General features: G+C 41.2%; 1 protein-coding gene across 5 annotated transcripts; it reads right to left on the bottom strand.

Annotated features, from left to right (window-relative positions):
- Positions 1 to 1688: 1688 nt before the first annotated feature.
- On the bottom strand, positions 1689 to 22321 carry dlk2 (delta-like 2 homolog (Drosophila)). Of its 5 annotated transcripts, none has more exons than XM_081724280.1 (7): positions 22183 to 22273; positions 17054 to 17239; positions 10573 to 10661; positions 6111 to 6189; positions 5676 to 5806; positions 5446 to 5590; positions 1689 to 4810 (listed from the first exon to the last, which is right to left on the bottom strand). In XM_081724280.1, exons 2-7 carry the CDS (start codon positions 17083 to 17085, stop codon positions 3991 to 3993), a joined length of 1296 nt encoding a protein of 431 aa, XP_081580406.1. In that variant the 5' UTR covers positions 17086 to 17239; positions 22183 to 22273; the 3' UTR covers positions 1689 to 3990. The 5 variants fall into 5 exon arrangements, with proteins under 5 accessions (XP_081580406.1, XP_081580407.1, XP_081580404.1 ...); XM_081724281.1 differs by lacking the exon at positions 22183 to 22273 and adding an exon at positions 17664 to 19174; XM_081724278.1 differs by lacking the exon at positions 17054 to 17239 and having other exon boundaries at positions 22183 to 22321.
- Between the last annotated feature and the right edge of the window lie 1345 nt (positions 22322 to 23666).

Genomic DNA, 23666 nt, shown 5'->3' with positions numbered 1-23666 from the left:
AGGTATTTTTATATAGCTGATACAGGATTCCATTAAGCTTGGTGCAGAACCTGCCTTTGCATGACACACCATGTCTTGAACTTCACTCCACTTTGGTGGGATGATATCTATTTGCCACTGAGTGTCACCCACTGGTGGAATAACTACTGACAGCCTCAGCCCCTTTGCTTTTTCCTTATCAGTATACACTTTATGGAAATGCTCCTCTGAGTGCTTCTTTCCAACTTTTAGGCTCCAAGATTTCTCCTTAATAAATAAGGTCTTAACAAACATAAATGGATCGGTAAAGAATGTTGCCATAGCACGTGCCTTTTTCTTCCTTTAAAAGACATCTGCTTTCATTAATATCACCAACCAACTCTTCACCTCATTCTGCAATGTATTAATATCCTCTCTTTTTACCTCATCTGCTTGCCTACATTGCTTTTTAAGTCACCTTAACTCCTGAATAAGTCTATCTAGATGCAGGGATAGGTTTGCGCATGAACTAAACATCAGTTTTTCTGCTGGATGCTGTAGCTGATCCTACTAATGCCCTGTGAACTGTTTTACGTTACCTGCTGTTGACGTTTGCCAACTGACTTTAGCAACTAAGTGAAGAGTATTGTTCAATGCGGAACTCCTGTACCCCCTCACACAAGCACCTCTTCTTTCCTTGACGAATCCACAGTGCCCTCACTGACATCAGCACCCACCCACACCCCCCGAATCTCTTTCCTTTTCCTACCACCATGGCTACCTCTATGTTTATCTCATAGTCAAAGCCGTTCCACAGTCTGTAGCCATATCATCCACCTGTGAATCATCTTCCACCCCTGCTCTCACAGATTCCTGGGGTATTGCAACAACAGTAAATTGGAGCTGAACTTCACAGTGAATATGTTCCTTCATTCTCCCCAACCAGCATATTCTTTTCAATAACTAAGAGACTACTGTTACTTCACAAAATAAAAGTATTAAAACACAACACAATATAATATAAAAATAAACCAAATATGTATAATGACAATTTCAACCACCTCCAATTTTCAACTGTTATTGAAAACACAGTCTGATTAGAGACACACAAAATAGCTAAAAATATAAAACTAAATAAGCTTCTGGTCTGTATATTTTGGAGATGATAACTAGTTACCTGCTGCTAGCTAACATTGCAGAGTTGATTCTACAGTTATAACTTAAATGATGTCACCTAAGCCAAAAACAACGGAAGAATTAATGGGATAATAAACGAGATAATAAAATTAAAGGCCTGCCTATAAGCAAAGCAAGACATTGAGATGTTATCTCGTCTCACTCGTCAACGCGAGTCAAGTAAGCAATCGGATGCTAGTCAGTTCTGTCTGAATGAAGACTGGGGACTGCACCCACCCCTCCAGTCTAAGGATCCCTATACATGTTATGGATAATTTCAATTACATAGATAATATATCTGGTTCTATTCCATTAGATAGCAAGATAGTACCAGTCCTAGCAAGTGTTATATCTACAAATTAAATAATATTCATTCCTAAGTGAAAGAAAGAAATTTGAGAAATTGAAGGCTAAAGAAATAAAGTAGTTAGCCAGAGTAAATCTCAAGAGCGACATTTTTAGCTGTTGAGCTGTTGAAAAGCCTGTGCTTTTGGTAACAGGGTAACCAGTGGTATCCAAAGTGATAAACATATCTTAACATTTCTTGATGGCAATGCGTTTATTGACATAAATCAACAATCTATTTCTCACTGAAGAATAATAAACAATATGTTTATAAATCAAGTACCAACAAATTGTATCAGAGAATGCATTTTCATGTAAAATGCAGGGGGGAAAAAAACACCCTAAACTGAGTCAGAAAACATGAAACAGCTAAGAATAAGATTTGGTGAAGTTTGCATTGATGAAAACCACTGCACTGAGTAGTCTAACTGTCTTGTTCTTATGTAAATCTACACTGGTTATTATTATCACCTATAGTTATCAGCCTGTATAAGCACAGTGTTGTCTGGAGGCCTATTACTATTTGAAACAGTTGTATAGAAACATGTATTGATTGAAAGGTTAATATACAAGTAGTTCATGACAGATTCTCCTCTGTAATAACACGAGTCTATGCAGGGAGGGTGTGCTCTAGTATAGGACAATGCCATACTACCTGGCATGTAGATTGACTCCATTTTCATTTTATTCCTGAGTTCGTTTCTCTACTTCCTGTGCCAAATATATAGTGTCAGGAAGGGACACGGCTACAGTTCAGCCTCTCTAAGATGTGCTTAGGCAAAACCTGAGACTCTGGAGGGAACTTTGAAATACCACACATGCTCAAGTAGCTGGGGCAGTGGTAGTTTAGTGGTTAAGTTACTTGCCTAGTAATCAGAAGGTTGCCAGTTAAAGTCCCACCATAACCAGGTTTCCACAGTCACAACCCTGAGCAAGGCCCTTCACACTCAGTTGCTCACCTTGTGTTCACTGAGAATTGTAAGTTACTTTGGATAAAATCATTGGCTAAATGTTGTAAGTAGCTAAGATGTGTGTGGTAAGAACCTTTTATGTTATGTTGACTTATACTTTCGCAATGGGTGTAATGGCTATGTAGTAAATAGCAGTTAAGCACAGTTGACAAACTGTTGTCCTACAATGAAAAGATACTTGCATGTCATCTGCAATTAATTACTTCAATAAATCATTAATCAGTTACTAATAAATAAATTACTCTTCATTGACAATAAGAAATGACTACAAGAAAAGTGCATATATTCCAGAAAAAAAAGTAAATCAGAGAAAACTTATTTTACTTTTAAAAAGTATTTTTTTGCTGGATTTGAGATGTTCCTCTTCTTTGTCACCATACTTAAGATCTTTCTGTATTTAAGACCATTTTATTCTTAATTTATCAGTCAATTTATAACTATCACAAAGTAGGGGAATGCACAACAATAAAATAGCTTATTAAATGTTTATGAAAAGGCAAGGATCTAATATTATTATTTTTTCAAGAATAAAACCAAAGTTATTTCTGGCCAATACTGTAAATGATTACAAACCCTTGAATTACATGCGAGTGCCATAACTGATGCCACCAGATAGCTGAAACAAAGAAGGGGTGTGTTGTACATAAACTGTGTCATTTCTCTAATTCTTTTTCTCAATTTCATTTTCAATGCTTTGTAAAAGAACTTCGTTATTTCTCAAGTTACAGTTTTAATAAGCTCAACTCAGTATCAAAAATACACATTGCAAAGCTCAAGTATACATTACACCAATAAATTACTGTAATAAATTAAATTGTTCACTGTCTATCAGTGAATGCACTACAGATTTTCTTAAACTTTTCTGTGCTGTTATCTAATGAGTAGTACTAATTAACTAATCAACACAGTGGCAAAGAAAATAAATCTTCCAACATTTGTACAAAAGTCACAGATATTGAACATCACAAATATTTCCTTATCATTTACATGGCAGTTATCTCCAAGTGCACATGTTCTACATTTTAAAGACTGAAAACTTTCTACTAACTATATACCTTTTTTACTCCAATCTGTGGCATACATGACACGACAATTAAAGTTTAGTTTGAAGAACCACTTAATTGTGTGGATTTAAATGCAACGTCTTTTTTATCACAAAGTTCTACTGTCCAAATGTGAACCGTACAGTACTGCATAACTGCAGTCTCAAGTTAGTTTGAGGATATTCCTCATAACACGTTTCCAGAGTCCTTGTGTTTCTACACATATCTGTTGTAATACCTTTTCAGTGCTGCATACTCTACTCATGGCATCAATTAGTTCATGATGGTCACTCAAGAGCTGCGCTCTTTTTCCTGAGGAGTGCTTCTTGTTGATTGTCCCTCAAGGAGTGTACGTAATCCTTCCTTAAGTGTGTTCTCCAGTCTGCTCCTTGAGTGACAGCCCACATGGCAGGTCATTTAAGTTAAAGAGAAACACTTCATTTTCACTGTGAGCAGTCTTTGCCTTGTATCCTGGCACTCATATAAAAGGACTGGCTTCATATGACCTCAGTGTTTAATCTCTTCTTCTCCAGCTCAGCCGGCACAGAGGTGTGCAGGAAGCTAATCTTGCAGTCCTGCTGAGTGGAGACTGGGTGCTGCTGATCTGAGCGGCATTGCTGGAATGGGTGTTGTTGAGAGGTTGATATTCTGCAGTGGCTGCAGACACGCAAGTTCTGCCAGTGTCCACGTAGCACCAGCCCAGCTGTAAGTGCCACTACAGCCAGGGTCATGCCCCCCAGTACTAGCAGTGTTATGAGCTGCTCCTCCGAGAGTCCCCCTGTCCCACTCTGAGTGACCACCTCCGTTACAGAGATCTTCAGCAGATGGCTATCACCGCCACTACCTGTAACCCCATGGAAGTGGTTTCCTGAAGTGGAGCTATTAGGCTTGCTCTGGGTAAATCTGACTGGCCAACCACCTCCTCCTCCCCAGTCAAAGGAACCCCTACGTGGGGCTTGGGTTTGGGCTTCCTTAGGCCAGAGTGGAACCTCACAAGTTCGGCCAGTGTAACCAGGTGGGCACAAGCAGTGGAAGGCAGTGACACGGTCTATACAGCGGCCTCCGTTGAGGCAGGGCTGACTGGCACAGTCATCCAGGTTGATAGTGCAGAAACGGCCTGTAAAGCCAGCAGGGCACAGGCATGAAAAGCGGTTTACTCCATCCAGACACGTGGCACCATTGGCACAGGGACGCATTAGGCAGTCATCCATGTTGGTCTCACAGCGAGGCCCTGTGAAGCCAACCAGGCATCGGCATGACAGCTCTGGTGCGAAGCCACCCAGATCCTCACACAGGCCACCATTCTTACAAGGGGACCTGAGGCACACCACATCAGCACAAGACAAGCCCATTTATTTAGAGATCTTAATATGTATCCACAACCTATGTCAACTTTGACTTATGAGACGTCACAATAGTTACAGTAGTTATTCATTTGAGCATGTCTTATGCTCAACTACTGCATGTCATTTTAATATGAAAATTGTGCTTCCAGTACTACAGTGCCTCATCCTTTGCCTGACTATGTGGTTTCCCTGGAAACCACTTAGGGAGAGCAGTATGAGCCAGGCCGCAGTCTGTTAGTATTAGCGAGTTCTTACAGGGCCAGTAATGAGCCCATTGAATTACATGATTGCTCTCCAGAGGCTGCGAATTGACCAGGCTGTTGCATTGCTTGTGCCAGAGAGCATATCTACGGTTGGGATGATACAGCCACACAGCAGAAACAAAGAAAAAACATTTAATGAAAGGCTTCAAATATGTAGGCTATCTATTTATAATCATTTAAATATTATATATCAAAACATATTTGGCAAATATTTATGCTGAATTCAGTGATGCTTTTGTGTCTTGAAAAACAATCAATCAAATTAGCCAGCTCATTTGTTAGAAGAAAAAAAAACGTAAGGATTTTCTTCTCTTTTCTTTTTCTTAAAAGTAGTAACACTCACTTGATTTTATGACATGGCCCGGTCTTTAACTCACAGTGTTTCCCATGGAAGCCTTCAGGACACAAACAGTTGTACTCTCCTGCCTCGTTTAAGGAACAGGTGGCCCCATTTTGACACGGCTCCTCTTTTTCGCACACGTGTACATCTAGATATAAACGAATAAACTGTATCACGTAATTACATAAAACAGCTCGAGTTGTTTTTAAGTCAGGAGATGGTCAGTTAGGTACCTTTGTCACAGAACCGCCCCGCCCAGCCGTCCTCACAGATGCACTGCCACGGCTGATGGCACGAGCCGTGGACGCAGCCCGGCATCCGCACACAGTCGTCGCAGAAAGTTCCTTCCCATCCCGGATCGCATCTGCCAGACAGCCTCTGAGGTCAGACTCCACATTGTTTTTGACACAGCATGCTGATCAAAATGTGCGATGGAAGCGCAGCTAGGAAAGCTTTTAGTCGCCTAAGTACCGCGTGACGGACGCACGAGGTCGCAAGAGCCACGCGCGCCAAATTTCTCAGGTTTAATCCGCTCGATGACGCGAACTAAAACACTGTCAAATGTTTGTCGATCTAAAATGTTTGTCGTTATCTAGGGTGCCTTATACAGCCTACATCAGTATTTAGTTCTTTACGAAGAATAAACATAATGTAGCTTAATCGCGTACCTGCATTCTCCATCTTCGGCACACTTTCCATGGCCAAGTTCACACGTGCAGTTCACATCAGGTGTGGGAAACGTATCCACTGAAGAAGAAACAGGATAGTTTCAGTCAAGATTAATTCAGTATTCATTAACCGAACCAAAGTTCGCTTTCGGCCTGTCAAGTCCTTTATTTGCATGAATCGTGATGTGTTTTACTTATACGCTGTATTATACTGGTGTTAGTAACATATTTATAGACAAATTGAGAGTCAGATATCCTTCATGATTGCCGCGTAGTTCAGTTGGTAGTTCAAGATCATGCATCTTTTAAACTAATAATGAAGCAAGTAAAGAATGGATAAAAGTTGGTATTAAGGTTTGATTGTATGTCGATTTGTTCCCCTAACCACATAATGGCTTTTTATTTGTAAAATTAAGTTATAAGGTTACCCCCTCACAATTTAGCCGATAGGTTATAGTAATTGTGCTCATGCTGCAGAGTAGGCTCCTAATTCCAATGGGTCGAACTTTGACCCCTCAGTATGTGTGACTAGCAGTGTGTGTGTGTGTGTGTGTGTGTGTGTGTGTGTGTGTGTGTGTGTGTGTGGCGTTGCTTTCAACAGCTTGTGTAGCACTTGCATAGTGTCTTTGTAGTGAGGCAACAGCTGGCCAACTATAGGGCTGCATGCTGAGACAGCTGTGGTCTGCCGGGTAGTTAATTTGTTTTGACAAGCTACCAGTGAGAGATACTCGGAAGGGCTCATGGAGGACACAAACAACTAATTAGTTTAGTTTTCCCTTGGCTTTAATCCTTACTTTATGGGTGTTAGTAAAGGAACACTATTATAACATCTAGTGGACAAAGCAAGATCCAGGGCCTCATTACTCATTTTAGTGCTCTTTATTAAACACTGAGATAACATGTGGGGGTAAGGCCATCCAGAATTCCTAGAACTAACGGCTGCTAGATTTAATTAAGTCATATACCACTCAACTGAGTTCCATACACAGAGCTGCATCCACCCATAAAATATATCCTTCCAAATTATGTACACACATACGTTAGCAGATGCTAGGGAATTTCTATGTGCCAGACATGATTAGATCTGCATAAAGTGTCTTTACAAATCAGGAAAATTCGTTTTTTTTATCATCATGCATTGCACAGTATGGGTGATTAGGCTACCGAGGTCGTTAAAGCTACCAATAAATATCTATATAGAAACTTCTTTGCAGGGGACACTGGAAGAATGAAAAAGAGGGTGGATTACAACAATGAATTGGCACTAGATATGTGCCTTTAGGGGAATTCCCCTCTCAGGAAAAGTAAGTTAGGAGGGAACAGTTAATATTGAGGATAAACCTAATAATGGGATTTGCATCCTTCAAGTTTCACACACAGTTTGGAGTATGCTTGTTGTAGGAGGAGATCCATCGGTAATATGTCACAGCTCAGTTGTAATTACAAATCAGACACTTGAATGGATTTTCCCAGTTGGAAGCTCATAATTACAGTCACCCCAGGATTACTTCAATGGAGAATTAATAGGTTGCAGTTAATTTGAATTTTATTTAGCAGATGTGGAAATCAGATTGGGGACTTAACAACAATAACAACCGTCAGATTGGGCCATATAGCCTAATATTTCTCCAGAGTTTGTCTGAAGTAATCTTTTAAAAATATATTTTAAATTCCATTCATGATCTAGATTATACTTATTAAACAATTAACCTTAGGCGTGATGCCTAGTTGTTGCTATGGGCTGGTTTAGCCGAATTCCATTCTTTGTACCCATCCTGATATGTCAGTGGGCGTGGGGTGTGCCTCTGAGTGCGTAGTGTGCGTGATGAGCACGAGGGGTGCGTGTGCTGTGGTAGGACAGGAATGCGTTCATGCCACCACCTGTACAAGCTCTGTCTCAACACCACTGGAATTCACCACCACTCAGGACAACCCCTTCCCCCCCACCAGAATATCTCCTCCTCTTTTAGACAGCCAGTGTACTGAGCGCTTGTTACATAATATATCATACTGGCATAGTAAATTTTTACCCTGTGCATGGAATGGCCATGTCCAGGAAGTGTGAGCTGTATTGTATGTCAACTGATAGCCTTGGTATGTACAAATGCCAGTGAGTAAACGTAGTGCCTAACATCTCAACGGTTTTAGGTTTGGTGAGGTCTGCAGTAGGGGACAAAAGCATTTGTTCTGTCATAATGGTATAATGGGATCATTAATGTCAGGTGGAACGTCATCTCTTCCCTAACTGAATTCTTGGCTATTGTGGCTATTTCTGTATCAATACGAGAATTGGTATGAGACATGATGCCATTCTGCTGGTGTGTAAGCTCACACTCATTCACCGGGACTGGTATGGGAGGCATTTTCCATTTAAACTGGCTCTCTGTAAAACCTGTATTCGTGGGAGCATAGTGAACTCTGAACAATGTGTGCCTGGCTTTTCTGCACCTTCACCGCAACAGCTGAAAAGTACTAACTGTTATCTGAGAGTGTTGGAACAATCCAGAGCAACAATAGGAAGAGTAATCTCTTAAACACAGACAGCTGGGAAAGCTGTGGATTAGTTCTAAACGGAGATCGGGTACCATTTAAGAACCAAACAGCCTGTGCACATGATTTTGGGACTTAATGGTCATGTTGTTTCTGTTGTTTGAAAATCCTAAAAAAAAAAATGCTATGCACTTTTGTTTGGTCTTCAGAAACCTAGACAACAGACTATTTGCAATGACACATGGATTTGGTACATATTGACTGAGGAATTGGGTACAGCAAGAATTGATAGCATGTGGGGTTTGCAGAAGTGAGATTCAGATGTGGCAAAGATAACTGCTTTTTCTCAATGGGCCAGTCCTCGGCGCTACTACACCTGCTTTTCATTCCTGCAGAACAGTTCACAAGCCAGATGAGTTGAGGCAGGGAAACCATCCTAGCTGTGTCCTGCTATGGGCCTGACAAGTGGTCTCATACAGTGAGCTCAACTATAGCCATGGAACCTGCCAGTTGATGGGGGTCTGGATGGATAAAACGTTGCACCAGGAGGGTGTTTGAGTCCATTTATCTATTCCCATAGGCTCTATTACTCTCTAAGTTTAGATGATGAGAATACTGGATGTTTGGACATGTTGTAGGCTACAAAATGTAATCTACGGTGATTCAGATTTGGCCTCTAATGACGTGTGTGTCCTCACATAAGCCACAGCAATTATTTCAATTGTTACCATGTTTTAGAAGGATCAGGGGAAACACAGTGTCACTTGTGGGAACTGAGTGCTTATTATAACAGAGGAACAGGTGCTGCAACTTGCTCTCTCTCTCTCTCTCTCTCTCTCTCTCTCTCTCTCTCTCTCTTTTCCTCCCTCCCTTGCCCCTGTCTTCTTTTCGGGGTCCGAGGGATGCAGTCTCACTCGATCACCTCTGGGGAGACGTCACTCAGCAGACGTAGTCAGTAGGCTTCATGTTCAAACCACAGTGAGCTAAATTTATTCTGGCCATGAAATCCAACCCCAGATCTCCTGCACCCCCCGTGGCTGTGGCCAGCACCCTGGTGCCAGTGAAACACGCAGGTTTGGTTTCCACCATTTTGACCCCCATATGGGCTGCACGCCTCCCACCGTCCCCTGCACGCCTTGGCGTGTGTGTGGGCGTGAGTTTAAGTATTGGGTGCAGGCTGCACAGAAGGAAATGGATGGATGCTTAGCATCTGAAGAGGATAAGGGAGTCATATACTGATCCCTGTGAAAGTAAGAATCATTCGTTCCCAGTATCTGCTCAGCTGTTTGCGCCACAAGAAAAATGCTTTGCCAGGATGGCATAGCACAGATCTGCCATCTTATCCACTGGCTCAAACTTGCCTGCGCTGTTTAGCCTGGGAGGTGCATGGCGTACTGCAATTACCCAAAATCTGTCAGAGCTTTCCAGAGACAGTATGCTAGGGGCCTCATAGCTTGACCTCTGCCCCCTGACACGTGGGTCACACACCTCCAGCCATAGCATATCATATCTTGTCCTGTCACCCTAATGACCAGGGCACAGATTAATAACATTCTCTGAGCAGACAGGAATTTCACAGCTGAATTCTCAGATGTGTTATCCATGAGGGAGCCTCCCCCAACCCTCCATCGCCCTGCATCGACCACCCGGCCAGCCTGTGTCAAAGTCTACTCCTCATGAATGCTGTACATCAGGAGTAGATCACAGTGCGGTTGTCGTTAACAGACTACGGCAATTAATACCTTGGGCGGGTGTGTTCTTGGATCTTATTTGAGATGTTTGTGATACATACACAGATACTCATTTGGAATCCACTTGCAACTCAGGATTGCAGTACTACAGTAATACTTTGGACTTGTCACTGTCTCATAACTAATTTCATCAGTGCTATGCATTTCATAGTATTTGGATACATTTGCAGCACATGTAGCTTTACATTGATGTGTTGTCATAGTTATACAGAGATATTTACCTTGGCCTTCACAGTTTGGGATAATCAACGCACAGCTACTCCACAGCAGTAAAGTCAGAGTAAGTCTCTCTGTCATGGTTCGGGGCAACCTGAAACACAATGAGAGAACCTCTCATTAGTATTAACCGAAGTACAATCTAAGCCTTTTCAAACATTATAGCATTTTAGATTGCTGCTAAGAAAACCGGGATCCCAAATAGGGATGAGTCAAAAAAAGTGTCTGTATTGTTGAACAATACTTTATTACATTAGATTTGTTTTTGAAAATGGTAATAAAAATGATAACCCTTTGTTATTTTCTCTCGTCAGTGAATGTTCTTTCTGAGTAGGGCATTTCACCGTGAAATGCTGGTCTATTCAAAGCTTATAATGAACCTTCGCAGCTGTGTGGCATGGGAAATACAGCAGTCCCTAGTATATTTGTTCATGCAGCCTGGAGAAAACACACCAGGAGCTAAAAGGTTCCCGAAAATGTAATAATGACAACTGAAACAAGAAATACTTAACTTGTGCATGCTCCTTTGGGCAAGTTTTATATTATAACTTTTTTCATATTGCAGCTGTCTTAAGCAAACCTTGTATCCACAAAATGGAAAATTTATTGGGGAAGAAAAACATCTGAACCTAGAACATTTTATTCCAAGTAATTTGGTATAATTTCTTTTGGTTCATGCATCATGAAATGTACCCACAACGATAGTGTTATGTTGTGTTTGCAAATATACAAAATGGAGTTACAAGGTTCTCTAATGACATGTTCTTAAGTGCACTGTACACTTATTGGGTCAACACAAGTTTAAGCTACTGTGTCTGGCCATAATAATCATCGAAAGGAAAGAATGCTTACATTTCCATCCATAAGACCAGTAAACGTTTGTCATGTGCTGTTTTCTGCTGACTGATCTTATTGGAGATCAAACAGTCGAAACCTGACCATGGAACAGCTAACAGACACTCACTCAATAATTGAAACGACTATGTAAATCTTTCATGGTGGACATTTACAACATGACCACGTCACTCCTTCCCCACCTTGTTTGCTTTTTAACACAACTACAGACACAGGAAACTTCATATAATCACTGGTCACCTGTATAGAGATTTGCACTACATTTTTAAAGCAGTTGTTTCAGTGTCATCCAAGCTGCAACTTCCGTGCTTTAAACAGGAGCAACAAAGTTATATAAGATTACCAATCATGTCACAGTAAACTGGATTTTGATATCTAATTTGCAGATGACCTCACGGGGGTCAGTTCTTAATTACTTAACCGGAGGATTGTACTACTCTTGCAACGCAGAGATACGGCAAGTTAACCTTTCCAGCTTTTGCAAATGAAAGCGAATAAGAGGGTCTGGTTTTTTTGGAACACGCGTGGCTTGAGGTTTCCTGTCCTTCCCAGCAATCTCTCAACATTCACTTATAGATTCTGGGATTCCTGTCTAAGCTTTGACCACTGAGCTCTGACAAATGTGGATGTTCCCCCGCTAAATGAATAGAGCTGCTAATGAGAGCAAACTTCAGAAATGCTTTGAATGCAAAACCTGAGAGGAGATTTGAGTCCATAACCAGAGGCTTTGTCCCTTGCCATATTAGATAGTTCTTCTGATATAGACATCTGGCATTCAAAATAAACAGACTACATATTTTGGTTCTTTTCTACCTCACAGGCCAATGATTCATCCATTGGTTCAAACAGGTGCTGTTTTGAGCCATTTATAATCAGCCTGAGCTAATTAACAAGATGCTGGAAATCAGGTAACAGTATCCATTTTGACTGTCTGTCACATTTTTCATTGTTAAAGCTGTTGAGAGGCCAAGTGGGGATTTCACCTCTCTGCGTTCTGGTAGCGTGTTAATCGTGCAGCTGAGACCACCAAACGCCCATTAGCAGGTGGAGGGATTTGAGGGGGCTCAGCTCACTTTGGGGAGGGACCAGATGTTAGTGCACCCTTAATGTAGGACTAAACAAACACCAACCTGCTTTCCTACGTGGAATCTTGTAACTGTCTGTATATGTGCTGCTGTGGCACATTTCCTCTGAGTTCAATTTTATAAATCCAGCAAATTAGTCTGTTGGTAGTGCTGGGTTCTGTTAGACTTGGAACCATCCTAACACTGGTTTAGGAATCACCTTCATACTGTCTTCGTAATAGGTATGATGTAACACTATAAAAGTAAATGTCAAAAGCAGACAGGAAACAGTCAAGGCGTGAATAGAAGTGTTTGTAATGATATTTTTGGCAAGGTGTGTTTTTTTTCCCTTTCGCAGCTCTATCTGACAGTAGTCAAGAGTTTTTCTACATACAAGCTTCTACTTCTTCACTCCTCTACAACATTAAACCCATTGGAAGTAAAAGTGTGGCTTGGGAAATATGTTCTATTCAATACTATCTGTTTCTCTCCAGGCTAGAATTTTGAGTCTGCTAATTGTGAGGCAGAGTACCCACTGACCAGTTCAGGTCAGGCCTGTACACGACTTAGAAACTATGAAATATTCCAGAGTGAAGGTTCTTTACTGATATTTTGGTTCAGTTATATTGCTTTCTACAGGTTGGCAATAATTTTCCACTACTGGCAAGGATTTGTCATATGAATAATTAATGCTAAAAAAAATACTCATTACACTCTGCAAAAGGGTGAAACCGGTGTACTTATCTTGAACATCAGTTATATAACATGTGCATGCAAAAATATACTAATAATAAGCAGAAGAGTACAATGCACAAAAGAGTACAATGCATGTTGACTTTGATAATTACCTAGGTTTCTCAACATAGCACTTGAAAAATAACATAGAAATCAACACAAGTTGCTAGCCAATACATACCAAAGTATGCTAGATAGACTCAGTGGCACTGTACATGTTACACACCTGGGTTGGATTTGCTGGCTCAGAAGTGCAGGAGTCCTCAGGTGATGGTGAAGTGCCATGCAGAGACACATGCACGCTCACACAAACCTACAGTTAGCAACACTGAGAGTACACACACACTACTCAATTAAGTATGTTCACACTGGCACAGGAGCAAGCTGGTAGTGATAGCAGGGTTTGTTGATAGAAAAGCTTGTTGGGAAAAATCAGGCAGAATAAAGACAGGCAGGGATCCACCTCCCCACTCAACACCGCAACCTGCCCAAGGACCAGTTTTTAAAGAGACAGGCTCAATTCCTACACCTCTCTTCTACTCACAGCGACGTGAGTAGTTCACGTGACTTCATTTCTTCATTTTAGCTATGCTTTTTTTTTTTTTTTCATTAATGCTACAGACTGTTCATACTGTAACATGTATCTTTTCAAAATGTTTAATGAGCTTTTCCAGGCATTGTATCCACACGGATAGTTTTTGCTGTCTGGATAGGGTATGTAAAAGTGAATTGTTCACTGTATGTTCATTCTCTATCAGAATGTTTCAGAATATTGTGATAATGAGAGTCATGCACTGTTGCTGTAGTGACAGACGAAGCGGCTGACGTTTGAAGGCTAATGTGCCCACACGTTCTGCTGCCAGCGATAGTGTGGAGAGGATCGCTTTTCACCGGATTATCTCAACAATATCAAGCCTGTGCAGTGTTTTAAAACAGGCATCTACATGTTCACAGTCTGACGAAAGATGATACATACAGACACATATGCACACACATACAAAAACAAGCCCACAAATGTAGATGTGTACATGGAGGGATATTGGACCTGCATTTAACAGTGTCTCCTCAAAGTCTTCTTTCACCAAATGCTTAATTTTTACTTTGTTTTCTACAGAGGATACACGAATCATTTGTGGCACAAATATGTAGCTTGTGTGTGCATGGAATGTTCTCATTTCTAAAATGAGCGCAATTACCTTTGCTCCCAAAGAACGTGTTTTCATAGCTCTTTAAATGTACTATATTGTATTGCCTCCTTAAGCACCTGTCAACCCATGCATCTGTTCCATAATGGACATCAATCCCTATACCATCACTATCTGATGGTTCAAGGTCTTTTGTTCACTTGATTCCATCTAGCTTAAGTACGTTCCTGAATAGTGTTTGGCTACTGTTCTCTGGGAATTAGAGCATCTGAGGGCACATAAATGGAAAAGCACCCCACACTCAATTGTTTTGATCGCTCGGCTCATGTTCATTTTGAGATAATAGTATGTCTATTGCACTATTCAGTTCAAGTACTTTAAGGGCACATTTATGTCTAACTCTTTTCTAGCAGCCTGATTACGATGATAATGGCAGTAGAAATACAGTGTTCGATCTGCTGTTCTCTCTGTTGAGAATTGTCCGTGCTCCACCTTTTATGATATCAGTGTACAACCTGAAGCGTTCCTTCCTAAGAGCACAAAAACAGCTACTCCCTTGCAACAGTCATAAAGTCCATTTAGAAAAGTCAGGACTATTTGAATCAAATAATGTTCTAAACACTTTAATGCAACAAGCTTTTTGAGCTCTTCATGCTCGGTGACTCAAGTTTCTCTGAACGATTGCTATCTGTCTCCGTCTCTTTGGTCTGGTAGCTTCACGTTTTCTCGAACAGTGCACGTTAGTGGATACAGAGACAGATAAGGAGCTCCCTAGATGCGAGCATCGTGATAGCATTCACAACTCCTCCGGGTTTCTGCCTTGCATTTCCCAGTACTGTGCCCTGATTCGCCCCCTGCTCCAGAACAATGTGTGTTCCCAGCATTATCAGGCAGCTCACTGTTATCGTCGTGGTGTTATCAGCTCAGCTGGAAGTCTTCGCTGGGTCTCTAAGTCACATGTAAGAGGCTCCCTTTGCCCATTCAGACCCTTATGTATATTGTGCTACATAAACACTGTGAACTGACACACTGCAGTGGAACTTTAACAGCCATAGTTTCACAGAGCAGTAAAGAATTGTGATATATATACACAGTTGGTCGACATGTGTTATTATTCTTAGATGATATTACCAATCATTTCAACTTCATTTATTTTTGCTTTTCTTGGGCGGGGGCAGGGGTGGGGTGGGGTGGTTGGTTGGTTACATTTGTCTGTCATTTGCCCACACCTGTCACCTTTCCAAAGTATCCATGGTTCTCAAATGAAGATGTATTCTTTCTTTTCTTTTCTTTTTTTTGTCTCTTTGCAGTATTGTAATTCACACGACCTGAGGCATGAACAGGAAGCTATGTGGGTGTTTGGCAGTTCATGTAGAAAAGCCTGGATATGAGACACACTGTGCCTTTTCAAGAAGATTGACTTTAAATGCTCTCTTGCAATTAATGTTCACCCCAAATTACATATTACTGCTAGCCATATGATAATCTCAGTGATTGAAAACACTACCTTCTCTAAAAGCATCATCAAAGAGCTGCGATTTGTCGAGTTTGTAAATACACCTCATGCCTTCTATGCAGCATCATAAGTGTGCTCACATCTCAGTCACAAAGGTGGACAATGCAGCAATCTTTTTATGACATGCTCCATAGAACACTAGTTGTGTGTCCATGGTGGTAACTGTTACTATAGCAACAGAGAAAGGATGCTGTTTCCGTGTGGATAGGTTGCCCATTGGAGCTTCCTTCCCTTGATCTCTAGACATATTGCTTCAGTGTTGGACATATTGCAAATGGCAAGTCATATGAGAATTTTAGTCCTCCTTATTTCCACCAAGCTTAAATTTTTCCCCTCATTTGGTTAACAGCTGTGAATCAACTCAGTACATCTCAAGACCTCATTTTGTTTCCGTCACAAGTGTTCTTCATATCTTTGGCTGTTGTTATACATTTTAACCTATTACCAGTAGCTCACACAGTAAATACATACACCTTTATTCAGCTGCTATCTCGTTTGTGTGTGTACTATAGATCATGTTGACTGGATGTTTGCTAATGGCTATGAAGCTCATAAAAAGATGCAAGAAAGGAAATGTAGATTTTCAAGAAGTTAGTTTCATACTTTGCTATCTGTTCTTCATCACATGATTATAATATTTGCCCATTTTCTATTTGTACATGTACATACGTACAGCCTGATGTCAGACAAATGTGATAGCCATCCTCTTGCATGCCAGACTCTGTGGACTATGAATACCAGAGAAAGTAGATGATGGTGTCTGTTGCAGTTTTATTAGGAATTTGGAAGTTTATGAACTCTGTTTACTACCCACTGAATTTTTGCCAAACAGACTGTAGCAACACGTCTTCCAGGGCAACCTGACATGTAGTGTAAGGGCCAATGTGAGGTTACAACACACCCAGAGTCCTAGTTTGTGATAAGTGGGTTTGGAGGCACACAGAATATATCCACTAGAATTTTGGCAGTCTGTGCATAAGGTCAAATGACATAAATGTTAATGTTAATTGATAATTTTTTTTTCAGTTCTTTCAAAAGGAGACATCATAGAGCATTGTGGCTTCCAACAGTATCCCACATTAATTTAAGCAATGATGAGAGTGTTTTTTTTTGTTGTTGTTGTTTTTAATTTTCAGTGATATGTATCAACATACTTAGAGCCTTCACTTACCATTCGTTGTGAACTGAGCCCGCCATTATCATCTCTGTAGACAGTCCAGGTGCAGTATGTGCTCCTGCTCCGATCTCGCCGATGTTTGGTGGTGTTCCGCTCCACCCTCCTAGTGTGTCCAGCTCCTTGCAGGAGGCACACGCAGGGCAGACCTTCCTCTGTGTGGTTATTTTGGTGCTCGTTTAACTGCAGACAAACAGAAGAAGGTGCTGCTCACCCCTTCTTCCACACCCTCCAATCACATTTAGATGGGGTCAAGGAGGCGCACGTGCCCGTCCCACTTTACACCATCTCACCCGGCCTTGATCCTCAACTCCAGGCTCTGACCCTCGGGGGGCCGCTCACAACCTCAACAAGTTTTCTGTCGCCAAGCACTTTGTCAGATAACTTGTTCACAACAGTGTTAAATTAAGCCCAGATTAGAGGTGCTACTCAGGCTATTTCTTGCTAAGAGAGTTCACAGAAATACATGGGAGCAAGCTAGCTTCTAAATTTGATTTTCAAAGAATATGACTTGATTGCATCTATGTGGTCTTTTGGGGTTGCAAGAAAAAGCTCTTAGACACAGATGCAATTCAGTCACAGTAGTTGCTCAAGAGAGTTTCCTTACAGGCATGTAACAGCAGTAATTTCATGGATTTTCTGATTTAAGGTCCATGTTGTTCTCTGGAGTCAGCAAGCAGCAGTTCTTGAGTGCAAACAAATTTACTCAAAGTCCCTTCAGGCAGTGTAGGTATTTCCACCATAGTCTGCGAAAAACAACAACAACAAAACAAAACAAAAATGAAACACAGCGGGTTGATGGAGCGATACTGAAGTTGTTGTTCATTTGCGGGTCCCTAGGTATTCATTAACAACACAACTTGATTTGAAGCCATTGAACCACAGAGTCATATCCACGAGCACAGAGAAACTGTCACTCTCTGCCTCTGACTTTTGCCACACGTCCTGAAGGCAAAATCAAGCACCTGAAGGGGTTTGAGCTCTCTTAATCCACTGGACATCAGACTTTGCGCTGAGCTGGGACCCGTTGATAAAATCTCCTTGTTCTCCTTGCACATGGGGACTGTCAGAGCCCTGATAGCCGAAGCAGGGCAAGAGAGCATCTGAAGTCCCGTGCGACTGAGCCACGGTGCACGGGTACTGACACCGGCAGAATGAGAGAGCTGGAAAAGAGACAGTGGCGCATAAACAATGGGAAGTGAAACAGAGGTGAAAGGAGGAGCACCCCCTCCGAAGACTGACTGCAAGCCTCTGGAATAAAAGGAGCTGCTAGCATTCACATAGTGGGAGCAAGTCCCCAAAACTGCCAGTTTTTTTTCAGTTTTGCATTTCGGGGGTCTCTGTCTTGTAAGATGATCTCACTCAAGCCATTGACACCCTTCTTCTCCGTGTGGTACAAACGGGCAGTGAGAATTAGCGCTCCATAGCTCAGATGCTCCACTCCTGTCCGGCAGCGGAGGGTGCCGGTGGTGTAGTCCCCCACGTTGCGCCGTGGTGAATAAACCGCGGCTTTCCTTCGGCACGCAGGGGTGGTGCTTTGGCCCAAAGGACGAGCCCGGCTGGTTGCAACCGAATCCTGCTGCTCATTGTTACATGACTGGAGGATGGAGAATGAGGGGAGAGGGGCTTGGCGCGCTAAATTTGACCAAGCCCAATGGTGCCTTTGAAACAGCCGCCAGCTGAGGGCCTAAGAGGTGGTACATTTAGATGTGTGGTGCAGCTGTGAAATGCCTTCTCCTCTAACTGCTAGTGATCTGCACACAATGCAGGGTGTGGGCTTGGGCGGATGGAGGGCGGGTGGGGTCTGCCAGCAGACAGAGACCTTGATGGCTGTGGTATTGGGTGACCCCAGATATGTGGCCTGCTTCCCCAGCCACCTGGCTCGAAACCCTTGTCTGTTTGTGTTAGGATGGATATGGCGCTGAATGGTTGGAGCAGGGAACAACAAACATTCCATGTCAGCGGCGGCCTTGACCCCGGAGCAGCTGAGGACCGGGAGGGACACAGAGGCCAATGGGCATCTGAAAGCTGGAGATCCAGAGATGATAGGGATAAGCATCGCCCCTTTCCTTGCGGCCTGTTAGGCCCGATGAGTCTGGGAAGCCTCCCCTTACATGCCCATTTGGCCTGAGCTCAAACAGCCTCTAAACATAAAGCCATTTAATCTAGCCCGCAAAGTGCTTCTATTTATTATTCTTTTGTATATTTAACAGTGAAATCTGGACAGTGAATAAATATGCAGTACTGTACTGCATGAATATGCATAAGTCCATGCATAGCACACGAGCTGTCTTTTTTTTTTTACAGTGCCATTGATGCCCTTCTCTATTAAATTTATGAAAACAGCTTGCAATTATAAGTAAACTCCACAAACAATGTCAATAATGAATGGCCCACCTTTTCTTTTTTAGCGTTATTTTTATTATTATTTTAATATTCTAGCTCTTTTGCAGGACTAGACGATTAAGTGACAGGTGGAGAAGTGGGCATTGTAACTTAAGCCTCGCCTCTCCCTAGAAGCAGCACGATGGCATTGATTTATGAGCACGGGGCGTTTTGACTCCCTCACACCGTGCTGCTCCAAGCATCTCAGAACACAAAGGGTGGCGTGATGCACTGCGTGGAGCACAACAGTTGACCTCACAACCTCATGCTTTGGAAGCATGGTTATTACAACAGTGGTATAGGATACCGCTGCAAATTCATCTGTGCTAGCACTCAGCCAAGTGATTGTCTACACTTGTCACATTTCAACTGATTACTTAATCTAGTCAATATCTCAAGTCAAAAGTGCAATGTATTAAACCAAGTCACTGTGAAACAATAATGAAAAGCCCTTTAATCCCATGGTGTGAATACTAAAAGAATAAGGAGTCACATTCTGACCAACCTTAACCACAAACACTTTGCTATATGATATCCTTTTCTGTCATTAGCCCCTAGCTTTGCGATATTAATGACAGAGTAAGAGGCCCTTTCAATGTTGTCTTCAGTCACAATCAAACATAAATGACTGCTAGATGTTTGAAAGGCAGGTACTATATACCTGAAATAAGGAACATGCCTGCATTCGTCCCATCAGTCATTAAGATTTGACTTGTCATCTACACCACTCTGCTATGGAAGGAGTCTTGAGCTATGTTATTCATTCCTAGAGTAAGGCAAAGTCGTAATTAAAAATGATTTGATAATAATAATAGTGAAAAATCGATACAGCTGAAGGCCACAGTTTTGTGCCATAAAATATATGCCTCAGGGTGTGGGAGAGAAATTTGACATGACATGATGTTTGGTTGCATTAATGAAAACTGAAATGTAAATCGTCTTGGTCATAATGAACCTAGTGATATTGAGAGATAATTATGATGTAAACATAAAAGTACCATTAGATTGTTGTTTTATAATTATTTCTCAGTCACTTTATTAAGCTACAAGGACAAAATACAATAAATATGTAAAAAAAAAAAAAAAAAAAAATTAAAACCACAATTTTTAGAACAAAATGGCTTCTACAGGCAAAAGTCAGTATTTAGTGTGACCTCCCTTTGCATTAAGCGCAGCTTGAACTCTGAATTATGTGGTAAAATTGCATTCAAGTTATATCCATTTAGGTTTAAGAGAGCCAGGGTCCTGCTATTGCTTAAATGTAAGGGGAGATCACACTAAGTATTCACCATTGTACCCTACAGAAGCTGTTTTTTGATGTATGTGTGTATATATCACCTATTCGTCTACTTTTGCAAAACTAGAATACCAAATCATAATAAAAATGATAATAAATAAAAATATGTAAGGGACTCATTATTGATATTGTTTTATAATATTTCTATACAACTCTGAAAAAATATTGAGACCACTTTAAAATGATACATTTCTCTGACTTGTTTTATTCCATAAATTACAGCTAAGATTTCTTCCAAATTCCAAATAAAATGTTATTTAGAGTCATTTAGAGTATTTTGTCATTTTTTTGTCATTTTGTCATTTTTTGTCAACAAAAAATGCTCGCTACCAGTCTTTCACTGTCACATTGTTTCACTCTCTCTCTCTCTCTCTCTCTCTCTCTCTCTCTCTCTCTCTCTCTCTCTCTCTCTATATATATATATATATATATATATATATATATAAAGTAATTTTCAAGCATAGTTGGAAAAAATACATTTTATATATATATATATACACTTTTATTTATTTTTTCCAACTATGTTTCCATACCTGGCACTTAGAAAACAGCATAATTAATTTAAAATAAAGCCTTCAAATGAAAATCTTTTAGAAAACAACTTTTGTTGCAACTTTGGTTGCATGAATATTCAGTATTTCTTATTGTTTAATACAGTTCAAAATTATTTTATGCCTTTTCTCATATTTATAAAGGGGTACTAAACATTCTGAACTCCATGTATTTTATCAGAATTCACTGATCAAATGTGTCCTGACAACCGAGCTTTCCTTGGTTCCCAGCAATCCTCAGAGCTGTTTGAAAGCACCTTCTAGTTCAATCACAGTCACGAAACCGCTCACAGTTGTACATTCATCTGCTTGATCAAAGCTCCCTGCCTTCTGCTTTCTCCCTCTTAACACAGAGCTCACATGAATGTTATATGCCCTTGAACAGAAAGATTCCCAAGAGGTGCGAAACAGACCTTAGTATGTAGCGCAATGGGAAATTTACAGCAGTGTCTGTCTCCAACAAAGTGTGACATCCTATCTTGGTGTTTGATGGCAGACCTTTCTCTCAGCAATAATCCCCACATTAACCCAGGTTCATTCATAGATGTAGCTACTGTGATACTCAAGCACCACTTCTCTCTGACTAATACAAAAACCAAACTGCTTAGGAAACCAACTGGCTTCATGTTGTTTGCTTCTGTTTGCTTATGTGTCATACGCATATGCAGAGATCCCTACTGTTACAACCCTACAGTCACGCACTACTGATAGCTAAATTCAGTACCTAAAAATGCATTCAAATATTAATGCACTTTGTTGTAGTACTGGATCACCCGAATACACAGTGAGAGAAGACACCACTCTCATGTCAAGAACTTAATCTGGCTAACACATCTATGTGTTCATGCTTGGCATATATTGTACAACAGGCACACTATATTTACACAACTCACCTGTGACTGAACCCAAAATGGCTAAACCAATAATCCCAAAAGCGTAACTTACTCTCCATACAGTAAAAAAGTCCCTGTGGCAGTTTGTTGCCTACTGCAATATGCGAGCATATTCACACAGCTCTCCAGTGCAACTGTACTCTCTACACCACCTGTCTGTTGAGTGATCCTCTTCCAAGCGTCACACCGATATTAACGGATAATGCAGATGTGAGTTTGCCCATGCGTAGGGCCGAAAGGCCAATTGAACATTTACTTAGGTCTATGGATATCACCCAAGGCTGTAAAAGCACTGGCTCATTGCACAAGTTAAAAAGAATTCCGTAGTTACAGTGTTGGCTGAGGTACAGATTCACTGTAATGTAGAGGCAAGAACAAGGCAAGAAACATTAAGTCTCTGATTTCACACACTGTTGAATGATAGCTGTTATTAACCAACAGGGGTCTGCAGACATGGCGTGAGTCAGTAAAGCAGGCCAGGATTTCCTTTGGATGATCTGACAGACTTTTGGAAGAACCTAATCCTTGTTTGTTTTTAAAATAATATATTTCTATTTTTGTGTATCTGTGTGTGCTAATGGAAGTGTTTATATGTTTCTGTATTTATGTATAAAAGGTACAAGGGTGTCAAATGAATGGGGAGACAGAGTTTCTTTGTTAGTTATCTATGTCTAGCAATAAGATGGAGATTGATTTATCTAAAGGTTGAAAATGAAACGTGCTGTAAGTATTGATTATGTTGCATGTCATTCGTGCATGTCATTTGTGCATGTCTTTAAATTATTCCGTAGTAACGTAGTTTTTTTTCTCCTGCCAGCAAACACTAACACTACAAAAAACCTTCAATATAAGAATGAGATACTGAACCCAGTGCTGCTCACCAGCCTTTATTATGACCTCGTACCTCAGAACAAGACAAGCTTGCACCGAAGTGCACTTGGCAGCCAGTCAGCCAACCTCTGATGTCTCCCTTGTATAAATACCTTCAAGCTATTTTGCAAAAGTGCAAGATTTTGAGGTGGTCTCAGCAGAGAGGTGTCTTGTTCTTTTTGAGAGTGCCTCCCTCCCAAATGAGCTCCCTCCACCTCAACACACCAGGAACCCAGTGTCACCCTTAGACGTCGAGTGTCTATAATAACCAGACACATGATCCTTGGATACCTAAAGTGGGGGTGAAGAGAACTTATAAGACACAGTGTATCAATCATGCAGACTGGAAGGATTTGAGCCAAAGGTGGGGGTTGAGGCAAGGGGATTCGCCATGTGAAGACAGGTGCCACTGAAATAGTGTGGCAACAAAAGATGCCGATGGTCAGTGTAGTCTAAATCACTGTTAAAGGGTACAATTCGGAGGAGCTTGGGATGGAAGAATAGGGATAAATTGCTGGCTTGAAAATTCGTCCACTGTTAAATATGGTAATGTGTAACGCGGGGTGGTCTGAGTGCTGAAGGGCGAGGGGCAGGAGGCACAAGCTCCAGCGACA

This window comes from Electrophorus electricus, chromosome 12 (genome assembly GCF_041902795.1).
Source record: "Electrophorus electricus isolate QZ-2024a chromosome 12, ASM4190279v1, whole genome shotgun sequence".
Lineage (NCBI taxonomy): Eukaryota > Metazoa > Chordata > Actinopteri > Gymnotiformes > Gymnotidae > Electrophorus > Electrophorus electricus.
Note: the sequence above shows the minus strand (reverse complement) of the source record. Positions and strands in the feature narration are given on the sequence as shown.